General features: G+C 38.1%; 1 protein-coding gene across 1 annotated transcript in view; it reads left to right on the top strand.

Moving 5' to 3' along the window:
• ry (xanthine dehydrogenase rosy) overlaps window positions 1–14,047 on the top strand; it is a 182,405-nt gene that overhangs the window by 145,900 nt on the left and 22,458 nt on the right. Inside the window, exons 20-23 of the mRNA XM_067153950.2 lie at window positions 1,827–2,018; window positions 3,699–3,844; window positions 8,553–8,730; window positions 12,346–12,474. Coding sequence (XP_067010051.2) covers window positions 1,827–2,018; window positions 3,699–3,844; window positions 8,553–8,730; window positions 12,346–12,474 — 645 coding nt within the window. The remainder of the gene's footprint in view (window positions 1–1,826; window positions 2,019–3,698; window positions 3,845–8,552; window positions 8,731–12,345; window positions 12,475–14,047) is intronic.

Genomic DNA, 14,047 nt, shown 5'->3' with positions numbered 1-14,047 from the left:
GGTCCCATTACGTTCTCACATCCTATTCTATCCATCCCAATCTGTGCATTCAGATCTCCTATAATGATTACTCTTTCTTTACTAATTTTTTCCAAATCATCAAGAAACTGGTTCTTATCCTCTTGATAACATCCAGTTTGAGATGCATACACCTGTTGTACCAAAGTTAGTTTTTCTTTCCCTAAATGCACAGTCACCTTTATTATTCTCACTTACATACTGAATGTCAGCGATTTCTTTTAGATCTTTACTCATGATGAAACAAACACCATTCCTCTTCTCTTTGTCATTTCCATGCCAATACTGTGTATACCGTTTTCTTAATGTCGTCATTCCTTTCCCTCTCCATTTTGTTTTCACTCAACCCCAGTATCATTAATTTCCTCCTTTCTATGAGGTCCACTAGTTCTTCACATTTTCCTGTGAGACTGAGTAAGTTGATGGTCCTAATCCGTCTCCTCTGGGATTCTTGCATTTTTGCAGGACCCTGTCTATCATCAGGCCATAAACCATTGTCCCTGTCATGAGTCTGCTCATGCTGGTGTCTTAATTTAGTTAATAAATGTGTTCCGAGGCTCTTATGTATTTTGAAAGCAACTTCAAATAAGCTCTTTTATTGGCTTGCTAGGCATAACGTAATTGAGGATTTTCTTTCGCGTTTTACTCCCTTAGCCTTTGAGGATCCCTCCTCATCCCACAAGGCAGTGGGTTCCATCTGTACTACCCCCAGAGGAATGGGTTGCCTCCTCCGCCAGCTCCACCGTACCAAATCGTATTCTCCGCTTTTGATGTCGTTGAGGTCTTCACTTGTTACCCTGAGCTGGAACCCTTTAACAGATGTTACACATTGGGTCAGCATGCTCTGGGACTCTCGTAGGCAGGGGAATCACTCCCTGGGCAGGGCTGCCTCTAAGAGGGTCCCTACCTGTTACCATATTGATTAAATATTTATAATTGGTCCGTATTGACTACAATCTTCTTGCCGTGCAGTTAGGGCGCGCAGCTGTGAGCTTGCATCTGGGAGATAGTGGGTTCAAACCCCACTCTTGGCAGCCCTGAAGATGGTTTTCCATATTCATTCATACCAGGCAAATGCAGGGGCTGTACCCTAATTAAGGCCACGGCCGCTTTCTTCCCTCTCCTAGGCCTTTTCTATCCCATTGTCGCCATAAGACCTTATGTGTCGGTGCGACGTAAAGCAAGTTGTAAAAAACAAACAAAAAGAAACAACTTTATCATTAAAATCACACATATATATATATGTACCGAAAGCTTAGTCAATACTTAAAATTAAATGTTTATTACCACATTACATCCCGTTCATGTTTCGAGAGCATCCATTCTCTCATCTTCAGCGGTTATACAAATTGCCCCAAAATCTTAGACTTATCATCTATAACATGATATACACCCTCATATGGTTACCAATCTACTTTTAACCTGTAAAGCAACATCTTCTAGTCAAACTACAATCAGTGTTAAATAGAAGATAGTGTATTGTTTGAATATTCTATTTTTGTGGGATACCTCACTCTCACACGTACAGAACTGAAAATTATAAAGCTAAATATTTTTATGTAATTTTATAAAAGTGTTTTGATCTAGTACACTTGCACTTCAAAGGCCATAGATTAATTATTATTCCTGGTCTCCTTTGATAGAGGAGGGTGAAAATACCAGTTAGCAAGGGAACTTGATTATTGGTATACTGGAAATAATGGTTATTCGCATTTTCACCATTTTCAATATTGTTATAGGTCCTCATTTATATAATACTCTATATTCTGTTGACTTGAGTTTTATCAAGTATGTTGTACTATTTACAGGTGATGGACAGAGCCATGTTCCACATGGAGAATGCCTATTACTTTCCAAATGTCCGAGTGGCTGGTTATGTATGTCGAACAAATTTACCTTCAAACACAGCTTTTAGAGGATTTGGGGGTCCTCAGGGAATGTTCTTTGCTGAATGCATGATCAGGGATATTGCAGCTGCCATCAACAAGGATCCTACTGAGGTAAGTTACATGACACTGTATCAATTGAAAGCTAATTCACATGCTTTTCAAGTCTATTTTCCCATCTGATTTATGACAAAATATATTCTTGGTTTTTATTCCATCAAAGCAATTGGTTGTCAATATTTCAGACATTCAATCACCATGGCCTTCATTCTGTACTTTGCTTCTCCTGATGCTTGTTATTTTCCCCCTTCAACTCATCATCTAAGTAATAGTTTATCTTTTCCAGCTCCAGCCAGGTCAGGATGTTAACAGCACCTTTTCATCTTTTTCTAGCAACCACCATTGCTGCTCCTTAACTGTTCCAAGCTAGGTTCCTTCTTATTATGCTGTTCTTCATTGAGTCATACCTACTTTTTGTCTGAATCTTCCATTTGTTCTTCCTTTAAAGCCTCCATAATCCACTTCAGTAACCTTCCCTCCTCCATCCTGTTAACATGATCAAACCATCTCAATTTATTTCTCTCCATTCTGTTGGAAAGCTTCTTTACTTCAATTTTCTTCTTAACATCCTCATTTATTACTGTGCTCTTATCTTTCCTTTCATACTTTAAAAAAATGTTGTCTCACCTTCATTACCTTCAACTATCTGTATATAATTTCTTATTGGACTGTCATTCACACCATGGATATATTGTAGCATGCTCCTTGGATCAAAGCCATCAAATTCATCACAGGACTTCTCTTGGTTGACATATTTTCAAAGCCATGGAGAACAACTAGGCCACATCATGCTCTTATGTGACTTTGTGATGGAAGGTACTAAAAAGTCGGAGCTAAATGGTTCGATCCAGTGTTGCAGGACTTTTGTGGTCTGTTCTGAGTGATTTTCCCTGCAGTTTTTTCAAATGAATGAATGAATGAATGAAGTTATCAGCAGTGGAGGAACTTGTACAGGTTCTTCTTTTCTTTCCAGATCTGTACTCGCCTCATTACTATGCCATGTATTCATTATCTATGTGCATTCATTATTCAATTATTTCTTCCCTTTTACCTCTAGTTTATTTTATCTTCTTTTATATTCTTCAGTCTTTCCTGCTTCCCCTCAATATAAACTTACTTATCTCTTAATCCCCATCTCGATTATATTCTTCTCTGCTTTATTGCTCTTGATTTTATTTTTGTCCTATGGGACAAAATTTAGCATTTCAGCATCTCCAAGAACCATGAACTATTAAAGGGATGAAAAAATAATAACATTTAAGAAATATTATTAGATCCATATGATGATGTACAAGAGTATCATTTCATCAACACAGTAACAGCCAACTGATTTCAAACCTTTCATCGTTATTAGAACTGTAGCAGTCCAGCCCAAGAACTCTTTGAGGAATGGCTGGGCCTCTAATGCAGCTTTGAAGCAAAAAGGTTTTTTTTTTATGTGGGGAGAAAATAAAGAAGAGAAGTGGAATGATAATGAAAGAACTTTTCTATGAAGACTGGCATGTCAGAAGAAACATAATTTTTCCATGTGTTCTTATGTTTTCATGTTTGTCCTTGCATCTGCCTTCAGTTACTTTGTGTTCATACCAAGCTTCCTCCTAACATTCTGTCTTTAGATGTGTATATGTATGTTTAAATAAGCTTTCTGTATTAGGAATAAGTCTATCTTTTTTTATTATCAATCAGCATACATCTAAGTCTTGAAAGATCTGATTTTGTTTATTGTTCCTGTAGGTGGCCTTTCTCAACCTGTACAAGGAGGGAGACACAACACAGTACAACCAGCCTATCATCAACTGTACATTGCAACACTGCTGGGATGAGTGCCTGGAGAGAGCTGACTATGCCACCAAGAAACAGGCTGCTGAGGAGTTTAATAGGTATTTTTTTTAAATGGCATGTCACCTCCAAAGAGGCAGATCTTTCCATGGATGACCTAACATAACCCCATGACACTACAGCCCTGAAGGGCCTTGGCCTACCAAGTGACCGCTGTTCAGCCTGAAGGCCCCTGCAGATTACAAGGTGTCGTGTGGTCAGCACGATGAATCCTCTTAGCCGTTATTCTTGACTTTCTAGACCAAGGCCTCTATCTCACTGTGGGGCCGATGACCTTCGATGTTAGGCCCCTTTAAACAACAATCATCATCAATCTCACTGTTGGATAGCTCCTCAATTCTAATCACGTAGGCTGAGTGGACCTCGAATCAGCCCTCAGATCCAGGTAAAAATCCCTAACCTGGCCGGAAATCGAACTTGGGGCCTCCGGTTAAGAGGCAGGCACGCTACCCATACACCACGGGGCCAGCATGGGTGACCTGAATAGGTATAATTAATAAAACAGATGTTTAAATTCATACATGGATTGACTGTCATCTTCACTGGCTTATAGTTCCAGTTTCTCAGGTACTGTTACAAACTCTTTCGCTCTCCACTTCATATAATGTGTCCTTCCTCTAAACAAAGTCAATCTTGAGCTTATCCATGTAGCAAGTTCTAGGTCTTCCAACCAGGTAGTTACCATCTTGCCTCTCTTTCAAAGTGCAAAAATTTCTTCTTGAAAAGAATTTGTCATTTATATATATTTTTTACACACTTTACGCCCCCATCGGAGCACTTTAATAAGTCAACATTAGTCTAATAGTATTAAATAGTCAGCTTTTCAGCTTTTTCTTCTGCTCCCAAAACTACTTCATCCTGTTGGACCTGGCTGCCCTTTGCTTGTCACTAATGGTGTACCTCCTTCGTTCAAATGTTGAGAGTTTGAATTGTAAGTGTTAATTCCTTAGAATCCTCTTCTCCTCTCTGCCTTCAATGTGAAGCATTGATAAATTTAATTCTTCTAAATCATTCATGATCTCTGTGAACCAAGTGTTCTTTGTTTTATTTTTTATAATATTAATTATCATAATAAATTCTTTTTAATAATTAATTTTTGCATATTTTTAATGTCTATACAGAACCAACTATGAAATTCATAAGTTGTAACCTCTTTCAAAGTGCCCTTGGTTTATTTTCATAGTCTACATTCTGATCACACGTCTGAATCACCGCAGTCCGAATGTATCAACTTTGTGTCATTGAAATGTCAACCCTACACGGGCAAAAGCGCTTTGTCTGTATGCAGACCGAAAATATGGCAAATTAAAACTCATCCATAATTAGCAAACTAGCTATAAGTGTATGTACATAATATTAATTACTTACCTTGAGTATTGGATGTACTCCCTCACAGAGGTGCGTAGGACATTACAGATCATTTTGCGGCAGCATGTTGGTGCATAAAAGGCATAAAAGTCATTCCACAAATAAGTTATTACACCGATCAAAGCCCTTATATCAGATAGTGTTGGAGATGACCAGTCTTTGATTCTACGTCTTCTAGTTGGAGGTGTTGCCTGTTGTTTCCATTTGTTTGCCTGAATTGCTGTTTCCTGGTTAATTATGTCAACATTTTGGTACCAAAAAAGAGTGAAAAGTACTCTGTAAACTCAGTCGCCATGCAAAATGTGAATGTAAAATTGGTTCCTGTTTAATATTATATATCTGAATTGTACATGAAAGTTCTGGGTCTTAGTTACTCATGTCAGTCCATTCATAAGCTGTTTCAAGGGAACATGAGTCGCTCTTGCACTTAGACGACTCACTGCTTGAATTTACATCTTCAGACTCTTGAAATGAAAAATCACATCTACATCCATGCAGTCCAAAATTGAAGCAAAATACCTATATAAATCACAAAAAGCCATCTCAAAATTCACAACGCATGCTTGACTGAACACAATAGCCTCTCACAGATTGTAAAAAGGTAGCAGGGATGTTACACAACTCGATTCAAGGATTCCCCTTTCAGCAGACCTAAAAGTGTAGTCCCTGCCCTCTGCCTTGTTTTTTGATTACTAACACCGGATCTGAGACCATTTAATATATTAAATTCTGCTCTGGGCAACCTATTGTGGGATTTAGTATACTGGTATTACATTCTGCCCTGTAGGAATTAATCCCAGCTTCCCACATCACCACATTTCTTAATGTGTCCATCCCAGTCATCGAAATAGTGGTCCTTGGGAAATTCATCTCTGATGCCTGCAGTCTTGATGAGTCTCTTCATGACGGTGCATTTTTTAGTACCATAGGTCAAGATCGGTATGAAATAGCTGTTGAACATTACTTACATTCCGTAGCAGGTACCTTTTATGTTGGTAGAAGAGGGAACTCAATTGCACCCTGTTGGTGATCTCTCATGTGGCTAATTTTTCCCCCGAGACTACACTGCCCAGTTTGGTGAAACTGTTCACATTCTCCAACTGGTGGTGTGGTAGTTTGATGCTTGCTAGTTGGCCATCTCTGTTCACCACTATCATCACTTAGCTTCCTTAATATGCTCCACCTCTGAAGTTATCCTGTTCTCACCAGATCTTCTCCATGGCTCTGTGTCTAACTGAAATCACCCATCACCCATTACCGATTCTTGCTTCACACCCAATCAACTGCTCTTCTGTCACCTTGCGCACCATTTGGTGTTCATTATTGGTCTCGACTGCACAATGTCAACCATCTTTTCCACCATCAGTTTCCTATGTTCTCTTTCACTTCCCCAGCCAGCCCACTCTGATTTCAGCTATAGACACTCTCCCAGCCAGCCTGAGTGGCTCAGACGGTTGAGGCGCTGGCCTTCTGACCCCAACTTGGCAAGTTTGATCCTGACTCAGTCTGATGGTATTTGACGGTGCTCAAATACGTCAGCCTCGTCAGATTTACTGGCACGTAAAAGAACTCCTGCGGGACTAAATTCCGGCACCTCTAAAAACCGTAAAAGTAGTTAATGGGATGTAAAGCAAATAACATTATTAGATTCTCTCCCAAGCTTAGGACATTTCAACATATCTGAACTCAACAATAACCCTCTTGTTTAGAATCCCAGAAATCAAATGTCATCTATTATAAAAGACCACTCTTTCACTTTGCTTAACATTAATCAAATCTACCCCACCAAAAGACCAAGAGGGATGACTGTTCTAAATTACTTACTAACCCCATTTCAAGAACTGCTCTGCCTTTTATAGAAGAGTTTCTCTCATCGGTTGACCGGCAGGCGTACCCAGCTTACCCGCCTCCCACCGAGTTATCACTCCCTGCTCCGCAGCATAGCAACAAGGACAGCACTTCGCTCACTTCATCCATTCATGACACGAGACAACAATTAAAATTAAGAAAATAAGAATTAAGAAAATTAAGAATTAAGAAAGTAAGCTCGTTTCTTATGACAGGAGATACTGAAAATGTTCTCCTACATCCACACGTTTCTGGCATAGTCACATGCATAAGTTCGTCTACCATAATTAAGGCTATTTCATTTTTAACATCCTTATAGCCCGCCATGCTGAGCTCTTCAAAACCCTGGCTTCTTGTCAAAGTCATCTTAGGGATTTTGTACGTGTATGTTCTTATCTTTCCGTAATTTCATTTACTTTTTCCTCGTTAAGTAAAAGTTTTTTAACACTTCGCTTCTTATCTAATAAAGAACCAGTTCCATTCAGTTTGCTTGAGTTTCTGCATGGTCTCTATGTGGAGGGCGTACACCTGGAAATTATGTTACAAATTGCCTAATAACTTCCCTGCAAGACTCAGTTTTCACATAATTATCATACATAAATACCCTTTCTTGTACCATGTACACATGTGGAGGCATTATGAGGATTATACCCTGAAGTAACACTTCACAATTCAAGAGCATTTGGAGCAACAGATAAACACTTAATACACGTTCTAAGCACAAACCTGAACTGCGAAGTACGGGTATTTCTGTGTTGTCGCTGCGCTGTGTAATGGGAAGTGGTGAGTCAACGGGAGGCAAATAAACTGGGCGCCCCTGCTGGCCAACTGATGAGAGAAACTCACTGTGCATCCTTGTCCAAAATCAGAGTATAATAAAAACATAAAACTGTTTTCTATTTCCATGCACACTTGCTTTCACAATGCTTCCTTTGAACCAGGTGGGAGCTTTGAAGCCCTCTGCCATCTGGTGTGGACTGCTCCCATGCTCAAGATTTGATTTTGGAAATTGTGGGGCTGTCTTATGTTAACACATTAATTTTTTTAAAAATATGTTTGTGAGCATGGATATTATATAAAACCACTACTGGATCAGGAAATAAATAAGTAATGTTCAAACAATACAGAATTATTACTTACCGGTACTTTCCTATTATTTCAGATACTATTGAAATTGGCTTATTATGATGGCAAGATGTGTTCTCCATTGTTTAAGCAAATTTACACTTTCAGGAGATCACTTCAGTTGTTAATCTGACTGTTAATCTTATTCATTGTTCAGTTCCTACTGTACTATAATTTGTTTTCTAATATTTACCTATTAGGTTTTCTCAAAAGATAAAACACGAAGTAATTTGGATCATAGGATCTATGGGATAGTAATTTAATTCGTTTATGCAAAACTAAGTGTTGAAATTTTTCAGTAAAATGCTATGAGGCAGTCTTGCTGAAAATATCCATACTTCATTAATATGGAATAATATTCTTATATACCATTCTGATGTTTCATTCATTCATGTGTGTGTCTTCTAGGCAGAACAGATGGAAGAAGAGGGGTGTGGCAGTCGTTGCAACAAAGTTCGGTATCTCTTATACTTCAAAGTTCCTTAACCAGGGTGGAGCACTTGTTATGGTGTATACTGATGGCTCTGTTCTTGTGGCCCATGGTGGAACTGAGATGGGACAAGGATTACACACCAAAATGATTCAGGTATGATCAGTACATTTCTTCTTCTCCTTCTTAATTTCCTGTTTCCAATCTTCTGGGTTTGGTTGTGAATCAAGGACCTCCAAAGTTCCTTTAGGACGAAAACACCAGGAACTGCGTGTCTCTTTTGGGGGAATGCCCTAACTGTTTCTGAGGCCTTGACTTGCTCTCAATAATTTTTTGGCCATTAGTACGGTTCGCTCACCACACCAAAGATTACAAGATACATGGTCGGGACACGGGACATACTTCCGTTTTAACTGTAAGCAGGTTATGAAAACAAGACAATAAAATGATGCCAAGAACTGAGATTTGCCATATCTATATAAACACAATCGTAATGACTGTATATGTACATTGATTATTTTGGCAAAATTTTCATACAGTTATCCGTTTCAGGTGTAATAATGACCATCTGCATATTTTTAGCTTATGTGTGTGTTTGAGTTCTTATAACTTGAGAACTACTGGATATATTTCTACCAAATTTGATATTAGAATCCACCAGTCCTTGGGTAGGTTTTAGGGCCAATACTATTTCTGAATCCCAAAACTGACTGTGGGTTTATACGAAACCAAAACGGTGATTTTGCACTCCCACAAAATATACACAACCAAACTTAATGGAAATCTACCTGCCTTAATGGAAATCAATTTCTAAAACATGTTTCTCATGTGCATCATTTCAATAGGAGGATTAATAAAGAAATGTCATTAATGGACCATTTTTCAGTAAGGTTCCAGCTAATTTAGCCCAAAAGTGGGTGCAATTTGTAATCTTCTCATTCAGGATTGTGTTTAGCAGGTTCATATGATGTCAAGTTATCACTTGGAGTTACCTTTTACAAGAAAATTTATTCCCAATATATATATTTCTTTAAATTAGGTCTATCAAAAGACTAGGCAATATATTGAACACTTAAGAAAGTTTTTTTTCCCATTCTTTTATCCCATATACGTATATTGAACACTTAAGAAAGTTTTTTTTCCCATTCTTTTATCCCATATACGTATTTATTGTACGACGGTAAATAATGGGGTTGCTTACAAAAAATTGGATTTTTAGTCCAAGTCCCGTGGAACTCTTAGTGCATTTCACTTCAAAGTGGGTTAACGGGATAAACTAAACAGCCATTTAACTCTTTTTGATAGAACGGATAATACGGGAGGTTATCATCAACAGTGTGTCTGGCTCCATGGCTAAATGGTTAGTGTGCTGGCCTTTGGTCACAGGGGTCCCGGGCTCGATTCCCGGCAGGGTCAGGAATTTTAACCATCATTGGTTAATTCCACTGGCACGGGGGCTGGGTGCATGTGATGTTTTCATCAACATTTCATCCTCATCACGACGCGCAGGTCGCCTAAGGTCGTCAAATCAAAAGACCTGCACCTGGCGAGCCGAACATGTTCTCGGACACTCCCACCACTAAAAGCGACACGCCATTTCTTTTTTTTATATATCAACGGTGTTTTTTCATGAGTCTTCAGCCACAGCACCTCTCCATTGCTCGTAGAAACAATATGTAAACAGAGAAGCACAGCAAATTTCGTACAACTTCGGACCTGGAACTGTACCGTACAATAAACTTTAATTGTCCTAATTCTGTCTCTACTTCAAGTTACTGTCACGTGCATTTGTAGAAAAATATAAGTTAACATGCTGTATTAAATGTTTGAATACAGGCCTGTAAATTCGCATGTATTAATGAAGGAAACAGGTAATACATTACAAATTCCCATGCAAAGAACTGGTACAATTGCTTGTTGAGTAATGAAAACTGCAGTTTTGTCAGTAGAGATTGTGTATGTTGCTGTCAGTCAGCCATGGAGAATAGAAAGAGAGAAGTTACACACTCGATGAGAAAGTAAAATTTATGATAAGTGGCCAATTGTCCACATAAAACGAAAATTGAAATGGCTGTAGATTTGGGAATTGCTTATATCTCACTTTCCACAGGCATTAGTAAAAAACAAAAACAGAACAAAAAAAACTCTTATTTTCAACTAATTTTTAAAATTTGGGTGCAAAATCAACAATCTTGATTAATAATGTTGGAAACCTGACATATTAAAAGAATCTTAAATACAAATTACGTTTTTAGGCTAATTTATATCTCTGAAATAACCTGTCTTTTATTTTATTCCTGAAAATAATGACATACCTAATATCTAAACTTGATTTGTTAGTAATTTTTAGTTACATATTAAATCTACTCTTCACCTTGATATATGTAGAACTCAGGTTCAACCATATTTGTTCTGGTGTTAGACTGTGTTCCTTTGCTATTGCATCAACCTTGTTAACATATTCTGATTTTTTTTTTGTCAGATTTTTTTTTTTTTTTTTTTTTTTTTGCCAGTTATATTTTTTTGCACTAGGGTGAGTCTAAAACAGGCTAACCAATCATCTGAACTCCTATGTTGGTTCACTTTTCATTTAGCCTTTTCCATAATCAAGAGTGCAGTGATAGGTATTCATACAAAAGAACATTAAATTGCTCCAGCTTAGCTATCCATAATTTAATATGGTTTTTGCCCCGTTCAAGTCTGAGTTGTAGGATATAAACTTCATGTTTTTGATCCGTATTGAATTGTGATCACAATAACTCGTGTTGTAATGGTCCACCTTTTCAATACTTAACTTCATTATTAATTCCTCCCCGTTAGAATGAGGCGCACAACAGTAGGCCATGCACCACATGCTGCAGCGAAAGCTTAACTTCATGGACAACACATTGAATTGTGAATCTTTGCCAGCTGTAATTTAAGAACATGCCAGCTATTTAAACGTATCTTCATGTGCTGTCCTTCACTCAACCAATGAAAACTTCCAATAGAGGAAGATTTTCAAGATATTTGAACAAGAAGGACCAATGAAACATTTTAACATGATACAACGCATCTAAACATTTTAGATCTCGCTGAGAGTCTTATTTTAATTATTTTACGTGTTGTGCTCATAGTTCATTCCAGATGCTTTTAATACCTTTTAACGTCATTTGTGTATGTTTGTACATTTGTTTTAGTTATTAGATGTGTTTTTACAGTTTTGTGTTATGGCTGATGATGGCCAGCCAAGGCTGAAACTAGTTCCTAAACATTATGTATTATAGTATTGAAAAGGTAGACCATTACAACAAAAGTTAAGTTATTATTGCAGTTCTATGAGAAATGTAAATTTTTGTTTTATTAATAGTGCTCTTTTCCTCTTCTTACTTCTGCTTCCATGATACGTTAGTACTAAAACTGTAATGGCAACTGTTAACTTAGTTACGCTGCACCATCTGCTGAGCATGTGTACAATTGCACAGCATTTTGAAACTCTCATGGCTGGTTGATGGGATTGAGAATCAGAAGTAGACACTTGGCCAATTTTTCAGTTAAAGAGACTTGATGATCAGTTGCTGAATAAAACAGCTTCCATTGTAGATCTGGAAGAACTGGGACTGATATCAAAAGAAACTATTTTCTGGCATGTATGAAAACGTGGAGTTTGTCATTGTTCCCCTCCGCATTGCTTCCACTGTCCTGTTATTATTTTTATCTGTCTTCCTAGTGTCATATCTTTGACAATCTTTGTTTATATCAGGGAGTATACAATACTGTTTGCTGTTGTAGGTAGCAAGCAGAGCCCTGGGCATTCCTGACTCTTACATTCACATCTCGGAGACAGCTACAGATAAGGTGCCAAACACATCTCCTACAGCTGCCAGTGCTGGCTCGGACCTCAATGGCATGGCTATCATAGTACGTACAAAATGTATTTTTTAAATCAAATTTTTAGTTTTTCCTAGGTTACTCTAAGGTTTTAGCTAAGTAAGGGCAGGTGTATAGCCATTTTCCCACCAATTTGCATGATTGCTATATAGAAAAATGACATTTTATCTATAAAAATATATTTTTACACGAGTTGTCTCTCTACCAGGTCCAGCTTCTTGGCTGGATTGTCAGTGTAGTGGCCTTTGGTTCAGAGGGCCCCAGGTTTGATTCTCGGCAGGAAATGGTCTCCCACTTTCACAACAGACAAATTAAGGGCACAGTCTCTTTCTTCCTAATCCTAGGCCTTAACCTATCCAGTCGTCAGTGTGGTGTAAAATGTATAGCAGCAGAAAACCTAATTTAAGATACTAATATCTTAACCCTTATAGGACTAGCTGACGATATATCGTCAGTGACAATCCTTGCGAGAAAGACCAACTGACGATATATCGTCAATGGTCATGCTGGCTGAAAAGACCAGCTGGCGATATTTCGTCAATGGAGTAAAAGGACACCTGTAGGCCAAATATTTTAACACATGAATAATATGATGCTATATCTAGGGTCTTGAAGATATTTTGGGACTGTTAGATTACAGTTTGAGTATGAGAGTCAAAGCACAAAATAAACACCAACAAATACAGTGCAGCACATCTAATGTAGAGTGTCAGCCCGCACTAACCTTATCGCCGAGCTGCGCGTGCAGTCTGCTGTTGCTGTTTCAACATAAACCACGTGTGGCAGCAAGTAACATAGTGCGCTTTTCTCAGTTTGTTTGTTTACGGTATCTCCTTTCCAGAAATCTGATAAATCATCTAACAAGTCATCGTCAAGAGTTCTTGTCGAGTTCTGCCTACAGTTCGCAACTTGCCATATGTTTACGAGACACACTCAGTATTTGCAAAGGTAATGGCTGTATCACTTGAAATGGAAAACAACACTCAAAATAATTATTCACTTGGAAAGGAGATACCATAAACGATAAAACTGAGAAGAGTGCACTAGGTTACTTGCCGTTTCACATCATAAGATTGTTATTGTTGTTTATTATTATTATTATTATTATTATTATTATTATTATTATTATTATTATTATTATTGAAAAAAACCTACAACCTGTTTTCCAGTCTTTGACCGGGTCAGGGATGTAATGAATGAATCATATATAGGCTGTTATTACGATGGGGTCACCACTCCCAAAGTGATTTATATTAATGAGTGAGATGCTATGAAATGAGAATGGAGAGTGTTGCTGGAATGAAAGATGACAGGGAAAACTGGAGTACCCAGAGAAAACCTGTCCTGCCTCCGCTTTGTCCAGCACAAATCTCACATGGAGTGACTGGGATTTGAACCACGGTATCCAGCGGTCAGAGGCCGACATGCTGCCGTCTGAGCCACGGAGGCTCCCTATTGTTGTTGTTGTTGTTGTTGTTGTTGTTGTTGTTGTTGTTGCTGTTGTTGTAGGACTAGCTGAAGGACTGTGTGTACCAAATGCCAAGAATGATGCCATGGTGTGTGCATTGCAAAACATATTTGTAAATAAATTTTTGTAAGTGTG

Source organism: Anabrus simplex, chromosome 9, assembly GCF_040414725.1.
Source record: "Anabrus simplex isolate iqAnaSimp1 chromosome 9, ASM4041472v1, whole genome shotgun sequence".
In the NCBI taxonomy this organism is placed as follows: domain Eukaryota; kingdom Metazoa; phylum Arthropoda; class Insecta; order Orthoptera; family Tettigoniidae; genus Anabrus; species Anabrus simplex.
Note: the sequence above shows the minus strand (reverse complement) of the source record. Positions and strands in the feature narration are given on the sequence as shown.